This window comes from Loxodonta africana, chromosome 24, assembly GCF_030014295.1.
Source record: "Loxodonta africana isolate mLoxAfr1 chromosome 24, mLoxAfr1.hap2, whole genome shotgun sequence".
In the NCBI taxonomy this organism is placed as follows: Eukaryota; Metazoa; Chordata; class Mammalia; order Proboscidea; family Elephantidae; genus Loxodonta; species Loxodonta africana.
Genome location: NC_087365.1, coordinates 10,650,940 through 10,668,476, shown reverse-complemented (window position 1 = coordinate 10,668,476; position 17,537 = coordinate 10,650,940). Strand labels below are relative to the sequence as shown.

Here is a 17,537-nt window from a genome sequence, read left to right as displayed (position 1 = left end):
CCCCTCCTCGCTCCCGGCCGACGACGGGGGGTCCACGACCCCCGAGGCCCGAGCTGGCGGAGGCGGCCCGGCCCCCCACGCCTCCATCACTACCTTTCCCTCCCCTCCTCCCGCGTCGCATCCCCGCCCGCCCTAGGTGAGGGAGGATCCCCGCCCGCCGGGCGTCGGGAGGGCAGGCTGGGCGGGGCGTTGCCAGGCCGCTCGGTTGCGTAGCAACGGCGGGCGGCCGTGACGTGCGCAGCCGCGTTCCGGCCCGGGCGCGCGCCCTCCCGCTGCCTGGTAGGCTCGCGCCGCCGCGTCGCCGCCTCGCTGGGTCGTCTGGTCCCGCTGCGGTGAGGAGGGCTCTGCGCAGATCCCGTGCCGGCCAGCTCCCGTCTCCGCGTGTCTGCGGCCGCCGACGAAGATGGTGAGCGGGACGGGGCCCGGAGGCGTGGCAGGGGCGGCGGGTGCCTGCGGGTCGAGGCCGAGGGCAGGGGCGGCGGGTGCCTGCCTGGGCGCCGCGGGGGTCGAGGCCGAGGGCGGGAGCGGCAGAGGCGGCTGGTTCCTGTCTGTGCGCTGCGGGGACCGAGGCCGAGGGCGGGAGCAGCGCCCACCCGCGCCCCCGGACCCGGCAGGACCCGCACGCGGCTTCGGCCGCCCGCAGTCCCGGCCGGGCCCTCCGCGCTCGGGGCGGCTCCCCGGCTGCCGCGCTGGAGCGTCCTCTTTGCGGTGTCCCCTCCCGGGGCCTTGGTGCGCCCAGCCCACTCGGCTGAATCGGTCCGGAGTGGTCCGCACAGCGGCGGGAAGGGGCGCCGACGTTAGGCGACGCTCCTTGGTGCTGCGGGCGTCCCCGGAGCCGGGCACCCCCGGAGCCGGGCACCCCCGGAGCCGGGCACCCCCGGAGCCGGGCACCCCCGGAGCCGGGCACCCCCGGAGCCGGGCACCCCCGGAGCCGGGCACCCCCGGAGCCGGGCACCCCCGGAGCCGGGCACCCCCGGAGCCGGGCACCGAGGCTGTCAGGGACTCGTGCGCGCTTCAGCCCCCGAGGAGTGCTTGGGCAGCCTGTCCATCTCCAGGAGGAAAATAGGGCCTTTATGGAGGAGCGCTGGCGGGCGGAATAATCCCTAAGGAGCCTGAGCCTGGCATGACTAAGACGGAATGGCCTCGCGGCCGCTTTGTTTGTCGCATCTGGCAGTCAGCTTCCAGCAGCGCTCTGGTCGTGCGTGTCGAGCTTGGGGAGCCTCCTTTAACCCCTGCCCTGCCTTGTCTGTCCCTGTACGATTAAACGTTTCCTTTTTTACCTGTAAAAGAGTTTGGCTCTGCCAGAACTTAGTGTGCCAGGTGTGGGCATGATGCTGGGATGCTCATAAAAGCAAATGGAAAAGCTTTTTTTTTTTTTTTAAGTCTATTAAATTATCGGGATAGTCTAGTAAATGGACGCTTTACTTACGTATTTTTCCCTCTAAAGTGTAATTCTCATTTATTGTAAAACAGAACCCTTAACTGGACGATCAGGTGGAACATTTTGTCATTTTCTTCAGTCTGCACACACTATTACCATTTTTGGTCAATGATTTGCAGGCAAAGGCTTACCAGCGTTTCTTGAAATATTACACTGTTATGGGATGTGTCTGCCTGGAAGCTGTTGGTACCAGTTTTTCTGCATACAAAATGCTTTCAAGAATAACAATTTGTTTTTAAGGTATTGCCACTTTCATGAATTTGTGTAGATTGGTTCATTAGTGGAAGAAAAAGATTAACCACAAATTTCTTGATGACTGGGAATGTGTAGAAAGAATTTTATATTAAATTGTTCAGTTTTGGGTTCTTTGGTTTAATTCTATAAGCCATAAGGAGGATCAACACCTTAAGACTTTTTAACATCAAATTGTATATAGTATTTTATACTAAAACAGTTATTTTTTAGCCTAAGTACTTTGAGTTCTGATAAATTTAAGGCCCTGCGCTGTGATAAAAGTGCTTTGAAGTGGGCTGAAATTTGCTTTAGGGTCTTCTGATTTGACATTTTGTTTTTTTCTTTTTTGTTGGTAATACAGACTTTATTTTCTGTTTAAAAACAGGATCAAGTATTTTAACTTTATATAGCTTAACTTTCATGTTTGTATATATTCAAATAAAATGCAGGGTCTGTTATATTTAGTGGTCCGTGGGGGAAGGGGGAAGAAATAAAAATTAATCAACATGGATGAATTCCAAATACATTTCAAACTTGTTAGCCTTAGAAGGTCAAAAAGACTTACAGGCTACTCTTAGTGCGATGGTTTTTCAGAGAGTTCAGAATATAGATCGACCTTTTTTTTTGTGCTTTAAGTGAAAGTTTACAAATCAAGTCAGTCTCTCATACAAAAATTTATATCTACCTTGCTATATACTCTTAATTGCTCTCCCCCTAATGAGACAGCACACTCCTTCCCTCCACTCTCTCGTTTCCTGTCCATTCGGCTGGCTTCTGACCCCCTCTGCCCTCTCATCTCCCCTCCAGACAGGAGATGCCAGCATAGTCTCATGTATCTACTTGATCCAAGAAGCTCATTCTTCACCAGTATCATTTTCTATCCCATTGTCCAGTCCAATCCCTGTCTGAAGAGTTGGCTTTGGGAATGGTTCCTGTCCTGGGCTAACAGAAGGTCTGGGGGGCCATGACCACTGGGGTCCTTCTAGTCTCAGACCATTAAGTCTGGTCTTTTTACAAGCATTTGGGGCCTGCATCCCACTGCTCTCCTGCTCCCTCAGGGGTTCTCTGTTGTGTCCCCTGTCAGGGCAGTCATCAGTTGTAGCTGGGCACCATCTATTTCTTCTTGTCTCAGGCTGATGTAGTCTCTGGTTTATGTGGCCCTTTGTGTCTCTTGGGCTCATAATTACCTTGTGTCCTTGGTGTTCTTCATTCTCCTTTGCTCCAGGTGGGTTGAGACAAATTGATGCATCTTAGATTGCTGCTTGTTAGTGTTTAAGACCCCAGACGCCACTCTCCAAAGTGGGATGCAGAATGTTTTCTTAATAGATTTTATTATGCCAAATGACTTAGATGTCCCCAGAAACCAAGGTCCCCAAACCGCTGCCCCTGGTATGCTGGCCTTAGAAGCGTTCAGTTTATTCAGGAAACTTCTTTGCTCCTGGTTTAGTCCGATTGTGCTGACCTCTCCTGTACCGTGTGTTGACGTTCCCTTCACCTAGAAGAGTTCTTATCTACTGTCTAATTAGTGAATACCCTTCCGCCCTCATAACCATCAAAGAATATTTTCTTCTCTGTTTAAACTATTTCTTGAGTTCTCACAATAGTGGTCTTATACAATATTTGTCCTTTTGCAACTGACTAATTTCACTCAGCATAATGCCTTTCAGATTCCTCCATGTTATGAAATGTTTCACAGATTCATCACCGTTCTTTATTGATGCATATTATTCCATTGTGTGAATATACCATAATTTATTCATTCCTCTGTTGATGGGCACCTTGGTTGCTTCCATCTTTTTACTGTTGTAAACAGTGCTGCAGTGAACATGGGTGGGCATATATCTGTTCGTGTAAAAGCTCTTATTTCTCTAAGATATATTCCAGGGAGTGGGATTGCTGGATCATATAGTAGTTCTATTTCTAGCTTCATAACGAAGCGCCAAGTCAATTTCCAAAGTGGTTGTACCATTTTACATTCCCACCAGCAGTGTAGAAGTGTTCCAGTCTCTCCAAAGCCTCTCCAACATTTATTGTTTTGTGTTTTTTGGATTAATGCCAGCCTTGTTGGAGTGAGATGAAATCTCATTGTAGTTTTGATTTGCATTTCTCTAATGGCTAATGATCGTGAACATTTCCTCATGTATCTGTTAGCTACCTGAATGTCTTCTTTAGTGAATTGTCTGTTCATATCCTTTGCCTATTTTTTGATTGGGTTATTTGTCTTTTTGTTGTTGAGTTTTTGCAGTATCTTGTAGATTTTTTAGAGATCAGACGCTGATCGGAAATGTCATAGCTAAAAACTTTTTCCCAGTTTGTAGGTAATCTTTTTACTCTTTTGTTGAAGCCTTTGGGTGAGCATAGGTGTTTGATTTTTAGGAGCTCCCAGTTATCTAGTTTCTCTTCTGCATTGTTAGTAAGTAATTTTTTGTACACTGTTTATGCCATGTATTAGGGCTCCTAGTGTTGTCCCTCTTTTTTCTTCCATGGTCTTTATTGTTTTAGATTTCATATTTAGGCCTTTGATCCATTTTGAGTTCGTTTTTGTGCATGGTGTGAGGTACGGGTCTTGTTTCATTTTTTGGCAGATGGATTTCCAGTTATGCCAGTACCATTTGTTAAAAAGACTGTCTTTTCCCCATTTACCTGACTTTGGGCCTTTGTCAAATATCAGCTGCTCCTATGTGGATGGATTTATGTCTCAATTCTCAATTCTGTTCCATTGGTCTATGTATCTGTTGTTGTACCAGCACCAGACTGTTTTGACTACTATGGCTGTATAATAGGTTCTAAAATCAGGTAGAGTGAGGCCTCCCACTTTGTTCTTCTTTTTCAGTAATGCTTCACTTATCTGGGGCCTCCTTCCCTTCCATATGAAGTTGGTGATTTGTCTCTCCATCTCATTAAAAAATGCCATTGGAATTTGGTAGATCGACCATTTTTAAAGGTTACTTGTTTTTAGCTCTCTGAGCACAGAGCAGCTCCGTTCAGCCTAGCCATTAGAGAATATTGTGAAAATGGAGAAAAGATTTTTTTCCCCCAAGATTAGATTTAACTGCAGATGGATTCTAAATTAGCAAAATCACTTCCTGGTACTCACCAGGTCTTCTAGAAGCACTTGGGAATGAAGCAATTTGAATCCAACTCGAAAGATCACTTTCTGAGCACTTTAAGATGAGTTTTTATGTTTTCAAATGTCTCACTTTATGGTGCCCCCCACCCCAAGAAAAAGCATAACCACATCTACACATCCCAAACAAAATTTTTGTGTGCCTGTATTTTCTTATACAAAGGTCACGTACCAGCCCCCCATCAAGTTCTTCAAGTTCTTTGCCCAGTAGCGCTAATGAGTGTGAATTGAGAGATCCCATGGAGACGTGCCTAGCTCCACTCGTAGCCAAGGGTGTGTATTTGCAGCACGGCTGTATGGCTTGCGGGGAAGTATGAGTGCAGTCCTGCCACTGAAACACAGTGAGGGTCTGCATGAGAATCTATACCTCACCAGTTGTTACCCCTTGCCAGCTAGGTGACTCTGACTTATGGCGACCCCATGTAATGCTGTGCTTCATAGGTTTTCAGTGGCTGATTTTTCAGAAGCAGATTGCCCGGTCTTTCTTTCCGGGTGCCTCTGGGGGGACTCAAACCTCCGACCTTTTGGTTAGCAGCTGAACACGTTAACAATGTGCACCACCCAGGGACTCCAATCTCACCCCTAACTCTGCTTAACAAACTGAGCTAATTGGCTCAGACTGAGTTACAGATACACCATATGGTATAACGTATTTTATATATTTTTAATTTGTAACAACCCAGTGAAATAGATTAGGCAAGTGTTGATGTACCTGTTTAACGTATGAGAAAACAGAGTGTAAAGGATTGACTTGTGACAGGTCACCTTTTCCGACTGCACATCAAGCTTAAAATAATTTAAAAAATTAATTTTGAAACAGTTTTGAGCAGAAAAGGACACAGAACAGCAGACCCCTTTGAACCAAAAAAAAAAAGGTTAACATTTTCTCATGTTATAGCTTTACGTGTCACCATGACAACTAAATAGGCATCCTTTTTTCTCGGCACATTCCCTTTGCTCCCCAGCGAGAACCGCTTCTTCTGTGCCGGCGGTATAAGGTACCAGACAATTAAGGAGATGATTTTATTCAGGCTGTTGGCATAGGGAGAACGTTCATTAATGAGGAAAATCTCAAAGCAAAGTAAAGGGACCTGGGGTTTTACCGAGTCAGGTAGACAAGGGAGTCTTGAGGAGGGATGGAGACAGGTTTTATCATGGAATATGCAAAGGCCTGGTCCTTTGTGGTTCCCCCTTTCCCAAAACGCGGTTATTAACTTGCTCTCCTTTCCAAAAGCATATGGCTCAGGTCAAGTTCAACATTGTCACCTGAATTGATATATTTCACTCTCATTTATGTTTCTATACTTTTGGCTATTCATGTATGCGTCTTTAATAATATATATTGCCTTGACGTGTTTGTAAAATTTTTATGTCATCAGGTTCATATACTATTTTGCAATTTTTTAAATAAATTTTTTGATGATTTTTGATTTTTCTGTAGCTTTGTCATTTTTTAGTTTAACCGCTGACTAGTTTTCCATTATCTAACTATACAAGTTTATTCATTCCCCCATTGATGACGTTTTCCACGTTTTTTGCTATTGTACCTTTTTTGACTATTGTAAACTCCTTTGTAATGGACTGTTTCTGTGTTATATTTCACTTCTTTACCCTCTACATGTGTCTCCCTGAGTATTTATCTAGGCGCAGACATCCTGGGAGGGCATGAATGTTTTCTAATCTACATGGTGGTTAATCTCTTTTGCATCCACTCGGCCACATTTATGAGCCTGTTTCTCCATGTCCTTTCACCTCTTGGTATTATGAGACTATAAACCTTGGCAGCCAATATGATTGGTATGAACTGATTTCTCATCACTTCAGTTTGCATCTCTCTGATTAGTAGTGAGTTGAGTATTTTTTTATATGTTTATTGCATCAGTTTTTACATGCATGCTGCGTCCTATGAATCTGACATTATATAAATACTCCTCCTGTCTTCATATAAGCTTTTTGTGTCCCCGTAAAATCAATCAGCATAAAAATACATCCCCAAGAATGTGATTGTTAATGCCCGCGCCTCCTACTGAGGACTGATGTTCCCCTCCTCTGGCACTTTTCCTTTTCATGCTTTGCCACTCACACACTGCTAAGTAACTGAAGTTCAGTACTCTCAACTCTAGCCGCCACTGTTGTCTGGCTCCTGGGAGTGGTAGAATGCAGAGCGAGCCAGGGTAGAGTTTCTTCTTTGCCAGGGGTGATGGAGATGAACATCCTCTGCCTTTTATATCTTTTATACCTTACTGGTATAGACTTTTGTGGGTTGCCCTATTTAATTTGTGATATGGAATTGGTATGGATACCAACACTTATTTATCTACATTGGTCCACATGTCTGAGAGCTGTGATTAAAAAACCCACTGCCGTCCAGTCGATTTCAACTCATAGCCACCCTACGGGACAGAGTAGAACTGCCCCGTAGAGTTTCCAAGGAGCGCCTGTCGGATTTGATGAACCAGCCTTTTGGTTAGCAGCTGTCGCACTTAACCACTATGCTACCAGGGTTTCCGAGAGCTGTGATAGCACATATGAATTCCTTTTTTAACACTTGTTATGATGTTTTGTGAAACTGCACCTTTGAGCTTCCTTGAGATGTAGCTTGTACGTTACAATAGCAAGAATGCCTCTCTCATAGTAGGTTCAGAACAGATGCTAGTGAGTGAGAGGGCATTCTGAATTATGACAAGGGACAAGTTCCTGTAGAGATGGATTACTTTAATTTTATACCCCTGGATGGTGCAAATGGTTAAGCACTCAACTCCTAGCTGAAAGCTTGGCGGTTCGAACCCACCCAGAGGTGCCTTGGAAGACAGGCCTGGTCAGCTGCTTCCAAAAGTTCACAGCCTTGAAAACCCTATGGAGCTGTTCTACTCTGCACACGTGGGGTCGCCATGAGTCCGAATTGACTGACTCCTACTAACAATGACATTCCCATATACCCTTTTTTTTTTTTAATACAGTGGAAATTGAGTTTTAAGTACTAAACTAACTGAATGGTACTTCCCCTTTGTGTACTGCATTACAGTTTAATTTGAGTTTTATAGTGAGAATCCTTTGAGATAGATAAAACAAGTACTGTTAGAGTAACACCTTTAAAATAATTCTGGCATACAGAAACCTCTCAATAAATGCCAGTTTCCTTAAAGATGAAACTAACACACATTAAGGCATCCTGGGACATAGAAAAAGTACTTGAAGGACTAACAAAAGTTAGTACTTGAAGGACTAACAAGAAGCATTGCTGTCTTAGTTAATTTACAAGTATTGACTGTGTGTCAAGCATTGTGTTACCTTGTGTCATTCCGTCCTTATAGCACCCCGTGAGGTAGGTATTGTTATCATTCCCGATAAACTATAGTGAGAAGTGGTTAAGAGCAGGGTTGGCTGCCTGGGGTTTTGTTGTTGGATCCTGGCTCTGCCACTCACTGACGGTGTGACCTAGGGTAAGTTAATAATCATTACGTGGCTCGATTTCATCATTCCTTCAAATGGAAATAAAAATAGCACTTACCACCACCATAGTCCTAGATAGCAATGCATATAATTAGTGTAAAGCAGTGCCTGGCATGTAGAAAGTGCTTTTCGGTGTTGGCTAAAATAATAATATTAAAAAACAACAAACTTAGGTTCTAATTAGATTAACACTCTTTTTTCATGGCTTGCTATCTGAATGGAAAAGGCCAAAATCAGCTTATTTAATTCTTTGTAAAGGGATTTCTGCCTAGCAGATCAGTAGGTAGCTTATCCATCACGTGCCCGCTCTGGGGAGACCCCACTGATTATGACAGCTCCCTCCAATAGCCTCCCCTCCTACTGAACCGCTCACTCTCCTGGGATACCAAAGCCTGGGGGTCTTGCTGCTAGTGTGTTGTTGTTAGGTGCCATGGAGTTGATTCGGACACATAGTGACCCCATGTGACAGAGTAGAACTGCCCCATAGGGTTGTCTAGGCTCTAATCTTTGCAAAAGCAGATTGCTTGGTCTTTCTCCTGGAGAGCTGTTGGGTGGGTTCAAACCATCAGTCTGTCGGTTAGTAGCCGAGTGCTTAACCATTGTGTCACCAGGGCTCCTTTCCTGCTGGCATAGCACTTACATAGTATTCTTTTGTCTATGTTATCTCTCTCTAACTGGGTATATCTTAAGAATAGACAGGTGTTCTTATAGTCTCATTATGTCCCATGTTCATCTTTATATTCTGATTGTACCAGTATTTGCTTTAGTAATTCTAGATAAAGTGAAAAAATGGGAGAAGGGCATTAGAACATGTTTCTAATCGTTTTATTATTTCTTTAAACTGTTTTTTTTTTTAAACTTGGAATCATTATACATGATTATTTGATATTTAAGGTGACTTGCTTTTGATGTAAAAATAGCTTGTCTTGCATTCTTGGTAGTATTTTTTCTAAAGTAATGAACGGAGAATCACAGTTCTGCACTGCCCTCAGAGTTTTAGGACAGTGATCATATAGTCAACACATATGTGAGAGATTGTCTTAGGCTGAGAACTGATCCAGGCACCGGGCATAAAACACTGAAGAGCAAAATCCTTGTCCTCATGGATGTTATGGTGGGGGAGACAGATAAAAACAAAACAAAAAGCACAAGATCATGTATGACGGTGGTAAGTGGTATGAAGAAAATAAAATGGGTCATGCCATAGGGAGTCACATAAGGAGTGACTAGAATAGTTGGCCACTTAAGCTAGGATTGTTAGGGAGGCCTCTTCCCAAAACCAAACCCACTGCCGTGGAGTTGATTTTGACTGATAGCGACCCCACAGGCTTTCTCCAAGGCTGTAAATCTCTAAGGAAGCAGATTGTCACATCTTTCTCCCACAGAGCGCCACTGGTGGTTTCAAACCATGGACCATCGCTTTAACCACTGTACCACCAGGGCTCCTTGAAGGACACTCAGGAGGTCACATTTGAGGTAAGATTGTATACCAAGAAAGAGCCATCCAAAAAAAAACCAAAAAACAGAAGAGCTAGCCATGTGAAGAGCATTTTAAGCAGAAAGACCTCTTTAAGCAGAATGGCCTGGAGAAGAAAATGAGCTTGACGTATGCCGGAAAAAAAAAAACCCAAACCCAGTGCCGTTGAGTCGATTCCAACTCACAGTGACCCTGTAGGACAGAGTAGAACTGCCCTGTAGAGTTTCCAAGGAGCACCTGGCGGATTCGAACTGCCAACACTTTGGTTAGCAGCTATAGCACTTAACCACTACGCTACCAGGATTTCCTTTGACATATGCCAGGAACCAAAAAAAAAAAAAAAGCTCTGTGTGGCTGAAATTCAGTGACAAGGGAGAGAAAGGATTGTAGATGACAGCTAGAATACATAGGGCCTTTAGACCAAGATGAGGAATTTGAATTTTTTTTAAGTGCACCAGGAAGCCATTGAGTCTGTCTGGTGGTAGGGAGATAAGAAGTACTGGGGTGATACGTGATTTATTCTTTTTTTTTTTTAAATAATTTATTGTTTTTGGTGAGTGTTTACACAACAAATTGAGTTCCACTTAACAATTTCTACAAAAATTATTCAGTGACATTTTTCACAGTGTGTTGACATTCTCATTAATTCTGTTCTGGTTGTTCCATTTCCAGAAATGTATTTTCCCTGCCCCCTTACCTTCTCATCTTTGCTTTAAGGTAGTTGTTGACCATTTGGTCACATACACATGATCTTTTTTTAAAAAAATATCTTAGTATTCACTCATTATATTCTTTATTTTATGAGCCACTCTGTTGTTTAGCTGAAAGGTAGCCTCAGGGGATAGTTTCAGTTCAAGGTCTAAAGAGTATCTTGGGGCAGTAGTCTTGGGAAGTCCTCCAGACTCAACTGGTCCAGTAAATCTGGACTTTTTGAGAATTTGAGTTCCGTTCCACATTTTCCTCGCATTCTGTCAGGATCCATCTATTGCGGCCCCGATCAGAGCGGTCGGTGGTAGTAGCCAGGCATCGTCTAGTTCTTCTAGTCTCGGAGCAGATGAGAGCACTATGGTTCATTAACCCTGTAGATGAGTTGATTGTCTGAGTCTTTGGTTTCCTTCTTTCTCTTTTGTTCCGGATGAGTAGAGACCAGTAGTTGTATCTTAGATAGCCACTCGTAAACTTTTAAGACAACAGACACAACTCATCAAACTAGGATGTGTGACATAAACTTTATGAACTATATTATGCCAACTGACTGAGCTGTTCTAAGCCTTCAAACCCAGAAAACCAAATCTGTGAGGTGTTTGGTTATGTTTAAGAAGTATCCATTACTGTGCCCTCTCTGTGCTTTATTATATAAATAAATATATATATGCATGCAGAGACATACTTGTGTGTACGTATGGATAAAACCCAAACCCATTGCCATCGAGTCAATTCTGACTCACAGGGACCCTATAGGACAGAGTAGAACTGCTACACAAAGTTTCCAAGGAGCAGCTGGTGGATTTAAACTACTGACCTTTTGGTTAGCAGGCAAGCTCTTAACCATATAGATAAATTTATATGTCTGTCCATATGTATACACATATATACCCATGCACACATATGCATGTATACATACATAAGTAACCATAAACGCTTTTTTTTTTGGTCGGTAGTGTTGTGGAGTTATATATGTCTAATGGTTTATTCTTATGGTTGATGTGTGGGTGTGTACAAATGGGGACAAGACCAATTAAGAGACAGACAATAGATTGCTGTGGGCTGGATTAAGATTGCTGAGGTGGAGATAGGAAACCCTGGTGGCGTAATGGTTAAATGCTATGGCTGCTAACCAAAGGGCCAGCAGTTTGAATCCTCCAGGTGCTCCTTGGAAACTCTACGGGGCAGTTCTACTCTATCCTGTAGGGTTGCTATGGATCAGAATCGACTCGACGGCAACAGGTTTTTGTTTGTAGTAGAAATAATGAGAGGTAGTTAGATTCAGTATATACTTTGCAGATAGAGTTTACAGGACTTACTGATTATTTGGGTGTGTGCAGTGAGGAAAAGAAAGGTATTAAGACTCCTCGAGACTTAGACCTGAGCTACTAAATATATGGTGGTGTCATTGTGCTTGGAGTACAGGCAAAGGAAGCTAAATTAAACTAGTTTGGCAAAAATTGAGGCTCTTAGAACTTTGGGAAGTAACACTGATCCAGAAGTATTACAAATCTTTAGAATACTTTGATTTCATGTCCGATTATAAGAATAATGTATGTTCATTGTAGAATATTAAGAAAAATTTAGCTATAGTGGAACTCCCAACTCTTAGTCATCTAGTGCTGCTGTAACAGAATTACCACAAGTAGATGGCTTTAACAAAGAGAAATTTATTCTCTCCCAGTCTAGGAAGCTAGAAGTCCAAATTCAGGGTGCCAGCTCCAGGGGAAGGCTTTCTTTTTCTGTCAGCTCTGGGGGAAGGTCCTTCCCATCAGTCTCCCCCTGGTTGAGGAGCTTCTCAGCACAAAGACCTGGGGTCCAAAGGACGCACTGTTCTCCTACTTCTTGTTTCTTGGTGGTAGGAGGCCACCACGTCTCTCTGCTTGCTTCTCTCTTTTATATCTCAAAAGAGATTGACTTAAGACACAACCTAATATTGTAGACTGAGTCCTGTCTCATTAACATAACTGCTGCCAATCCCACTCATTAATATCATAGAGATAGGATTTACAACACATAGGAAAATCACATCAGATCACAAAGTGTAGACAGCCACACAGTACTGGGAGCCATGGCCTAGCTTAGTTGGCAGATGTTTTGGGGGGACACAGATCAATCTATGACACCAACCAAAGTATTAACGTTTGGCACATTTTCTTCCAGGCCATTTTCTGTACATACATATGCTTGCAATAACTAATTGCTCAGTGCTTCTAGAAACCAGGCAGTGTTGTAGACTCTGGAGATTCAGCTCTATGCAGGACAAAGTCCCTGTTTCTAAGAAGTATGCATTCTAATGGGAGAGACAGGAGAGAAATAAGAAAACAAAATAATGTATAGATTATAGTAAGTGCTGTAATGGAAATAAAAGATTGAGAGAGTATCTTGAGACTGCCAATGCAGATTTTTCTCACACAGTTGGGTTCATCTGTAGCAGTTTTATATCCTTCATTTCCATGTCATTAAATATTGCTTAATGTGATAAAAGTTATGTCATTAAATATTGCTTAATGTGGTAAAAGTGCCAAGATAATTCAGTGGGGGGAAAGAATAGTCTTTTTAACAAATGGTACTAGGGCAACTAGATATCAACATATAAAAGAATGAATTTGGACCCCTACTTCATACCGTACACAAAAATTAACTAAAATGGGAGAAGATAACTGCAAACATATACTGGAGAAGGAACTTATATTCAGAACATATAAAGAACTGATCAATAAAAAGACAACCCAATTTAAAAATAGGCAAGGAATTTGAGTGGATATTTCTCCAAAGAAGATACGCAAATGGCTAATGGGCACATGAAAATAAGTTCAACATTATTAGCCATTGGGGAAATGCAAGTCAAAACCACAATGAGATACTACACACTCACCAAGATGGCTATAATCAAGAATATGAACTGTAACAAATGTTGGTGAAAATATGGAGAAATTGGAACATTCATACGTTCCTGGCTGAATTGTGAAATGGTCCCACTGTTTTGGAAAACAGTTTGGCAGTGCCTCAAAAAGTTAAACATAGAGTTTCAATACGTGTAGTAATTTATTCCTAGGTATATACCCAAGAGAAATAAAACCGTATGACCACGCAAAAGCCTGTACACAGACGTTCATGGCATCGTTATTCCTGGTAGCCAAAAGGCAGAAACACCCGAAATGCACGTCAGCAGATGAATGGATAAACAGAAGGTGTGTGCCTGTGTTACGGAATATTATTTGGCAGTTAAAAGGAATGAAGTACTTACACATGCTGTAACATAAGTGGACCTTGAAAATATGCTAAATGAAAGGAGCCAGCCACAAGAGACTACATATTGCATGGTTCCATTCGTATAAAATGTTCAGAGGAGGTAGATCTGCTGAGACAGAAGCCAGATTAGTAGTTGCCAGGGGCTGGGGCGGGTGGCAGTGGGAAAAGGGAAAGACGTTCGTGAGTATGGGGTTCCAATTTGGGGTGTTGAAAATGTCCTAAAATTAGATTGTGGTGATGGCTGCACAACTCTGAATATACTAAAAACTGCTGAACTTAGACTTTAAATGGGTGAATTTTATGGTATGTGTAATATACCCATAAAAATATTTTAGAATTTATTCAATGGTATCGTCAATGTACAGTGGTGATAATAGATCACCCCGTGTCAAATTAAATCCACTGTTCTAAGTAATGCCGTGTCGTCTTTGCACATAAATCTTTGGCTGGATTTGAATTATTTCTTCAAAATAGAGTCCTATATATGAAATTACTGAATTAAAAAGGTTTTTTTTTATGTGTATATTGCTAATATTAACAATATGCTTGCTCATCAGAGAAAACTTGAAAAATACAGAAAACTAGAGAGAAGATAATGAAAATCACTTACTATATTACCACTGTTAGAGAAGTTGGAGAATTTCTTTCTGTATATACTGTTTTACGTAGTTGATGTTACACCGTATCCAGCTTCTCTTTTTACATGTAACATAGACGTTTCCCCCATATTTCAAAACTTTCCATGAACATAATTTTAACGGCTGCATCAGAAACTGTTTTGTGGCTATACTATAATTTACTTTGCAATTCTTCTGTATTTATTTAGGCTTTCTAATCTTTAGTGTTATACAGATTATTTCTCTAGAATGAATTCCTAGAAGTGATATTACTAGGTGAAGAGGTCGAAGGGTATGGGTCATTTTAAGGCTCTTGATACAAATGGCCAAATTACTTGCTCAAAGGCATCAGTGAGTAGCACAGATGCCTGATTAGAAGTATGGTGGGAGATGAATCTTGAAAGGTAAGTTGGTGCAGACAATAAAGGACCTTTTATATGCTCTCTTAATGAATGTGGACTTTATCTTGTAGGTGCTGGGGAATCACTAAAGATTTTTAATTGGGGGATGATTTGAGATCTGGAGAGTAGAGGAGGAATAGATTTGAAATAGACATTTAAGGAGGAATTGATAAGGTTTATAAGATGTGTGACCATAAAACAAAGGCAGATCAGTTAACCAAAAAACCAACCAAACCTATTGCTGTTGAATTGATTCACAGCCACCCTATGGAACTGGCCCATAGGGTTTCCAGGGAGTGGCTGGTGGATTCGAACTGCCAGCCTTTTGGTTAGCAGCGGAGCTTTTCACCACTGCACTACCAGGGCTTTAGATCATTTAACCAACAGCATCGAATCTGTTTCCTGTCCTAGGTTCATTGACATGCTCGCTAACTCTCTAGAGAGAACTAAGCCAAAGTGTTAAACCAAGGAGAGATCTTTTACCTTTGGTTCATCCAATATGATCTTTCTCAAAAGTGAGTAGAATATTTTTATATTGTTGGCCTTGAAGTAAAGATTAAAAGCAATGTATAATTTTTTTTCCCACTTTTTAAAATTCTGGATAACTTACATAAAATAAAAATTTACCTTTTTTGGTGTAAATTCTAGAAGTTCTGACAAATGTATACAGCTGTGTAACCACTACCACAGTCAAGATATACAAGAGTTTCTTCACTCCAGGAAATCTTGTCCCTGTAGTTTTACCTTTGCAAGAATGTCGTACAAATGGAACCATACAGTCATGTACTTTGAGCCTGACTTCTTTCCACTTAGCATAATGCATTTTTGTATCAGCAGCTTGTTGCTTTTTATTGCTGAGAAATATATATGTATTTTTTCATTCTTTCCTATCTTAGTGAAGAATGAGGCAGAATATACGGATTTTTTGTTCTTTTTCTTATATTTGATAAATTCTTGAAGCAGTCGTCTCTGCACCTTTGATAAAACTACTAATAAAATAAAAAAAAATGGATATGTCTAATTATGAAATAGTGCCTATTTTATTTTTCAACTACAGAATCAAATGGCTATTTAACAAGACTTTGGATTGCAAAAATTTTGAAATGTATCAAAAATGTTTTATGAAATGTTTTCTTTAAGGTCATGTTCTTTGCATATTGATTAATGTGTACATTAGTATCTCTTACCTGGTATTTATCCCGAAATTAAGTGAAGCTTACGTATTAGACACTTTTAAAATTAAAAAGTAACATACCCATGACTTTTAAAACAGAAATAGCAAGTATAATTTAACCTTTTATTGATTGAGTAAACACGTATTAAGCAGCTTCATAATTATAAGGTAGATGGGAGATTGTGTGCGTGTCAATGTGTATATGTGTCGGGCAGGAAGGATTGATAAAGATATTGAGAGTTAATTCCCACACTTCTGGATTTGAAAGCATATTATACAGCTATAGCAATGAAAACAACCTAGTACTGATATAACAATAGACACATAGACCAATGGAATAGAATTGAGAGTCCAGAAATAAACCCACACATCTGTGGTCAGCTGATTTTTGACAAGGGTGCAACTCCATTCAAGGAGGAAAGAAGAGTCTCTTCAATAAATGATGTTGGATGGATTTCCATGTGTAGAAAGGACGCGCTCTGCTCCTGGCTCTTGATCATAGTGAGGTACTTCCCCCCAACCCCCTCAATCAACCTCTGGGATTGGTTCTTTTAAAGCCTAGCAGATGGCAAAACTGAACAACCCCCTTATTTACGTATTACAACCAATCCCAGCAAGAGTTTTACACACCTCATTCGCATAACCCCATCCAGTCATTTCATGGGAGTTATAAGACCAGGACCACATACAGGCATACCTTGTTTATTGCACTTCGCTTTATTGCGCTTTGCAGATACTGCATTTTTTACAAATTGAAGGTTTGTGGCAACCCTGCATCGAGCAAGTCTGTTGGCTCCTTTTTTCCAACAGCACGTGCTCACTTTGTGTCTCTGTGTCACATTTTGGCAATTCTTGAACTATTTCAAGCTTTTTCATTATATCTGTTATGGTGATCTGTGATCAGTGACCTTTGATGTTACTATTGTAATTGTTTGGCCTACCACAAATCTCGCCCATATAAGACGATGATCTTAAGTGATAAATGTTACGTGTGTTCTGACTGCTCCATCGACTGGCTGTTCCCCCATCTCACTCCCTCTCCTTGGGCCTCCCTATTCCCTGAGACACAACAATATTGAAATTAGGCCATTAATAATCCTACAATGGCCTCAACATGTTCAAGTGTAAGGAAGAGTCATAGGTCTCTTGCTTTAAATCAAAAGCTAGAAATGATTAAGCTTAGTGAGGAAGGCATGTCAAAAGCCAGGATAGGCTGAAAGCTAGGCCTCTTGCACCAAACAGCTAAGTTGTGAATGCAAAGGAAAAGTTCTTAAAGGAAATTAAAAGTGCTAATCCAGTGAACCCAGGAATGATAAGGAAGTGAAATGGCCTTATTGCTAGTATGGACAAAGTTTTAGTGGTCTGGATAGATGATCAAACCAGCCACAACATTCCCTTAATCCAAAGCCTAATCCAGAGCAAGGCCCTAACTCTCTTCAGTCTTACAAAGGCTGAGAGAGGTGAGGAAGCTGTAGAAGAAACGGTTGAAGCTAGCAGAGGTTGGTTCATGAGGCTTAAGGAAAGAAGCTGTCTCCATAACATAAAGGTGCAAGGTGAAGCAGCCAGTGCTGCTGTAGAGGCTGCAGCAAGTTACCCAGAAGACCTAGTTGAGATAATTGATGAAGGCGGCTACACTGAACAACAGATACTCAG

At 41.8% G+C, this 17,537-nt stretch overlaps 1 protein-coding gene across 1 annotated transcript in view; it reads left to right on the top strand.

Annotated features, from left to right (window-relative positions):
• Window positions 1-281: 281 nt before the first annotated feature.
• Window positions 282-17,537, top strand: part of DSTN (destrin, actin depolymerizing factor) — a 42,729-nt gene continuing 25,473 nt past the window's right edge. The window contains exon 1 of the mRNA XM_010591521.3: window positions 282-406. Coding sequence (XP_010589823.1) covers window positions 404-406 — 3 coding nt within the window. The 5' untranslated portion in view covers window positions 282-403. The remainder of the gene's footprint in view (window positions 407-17,537) is intronic.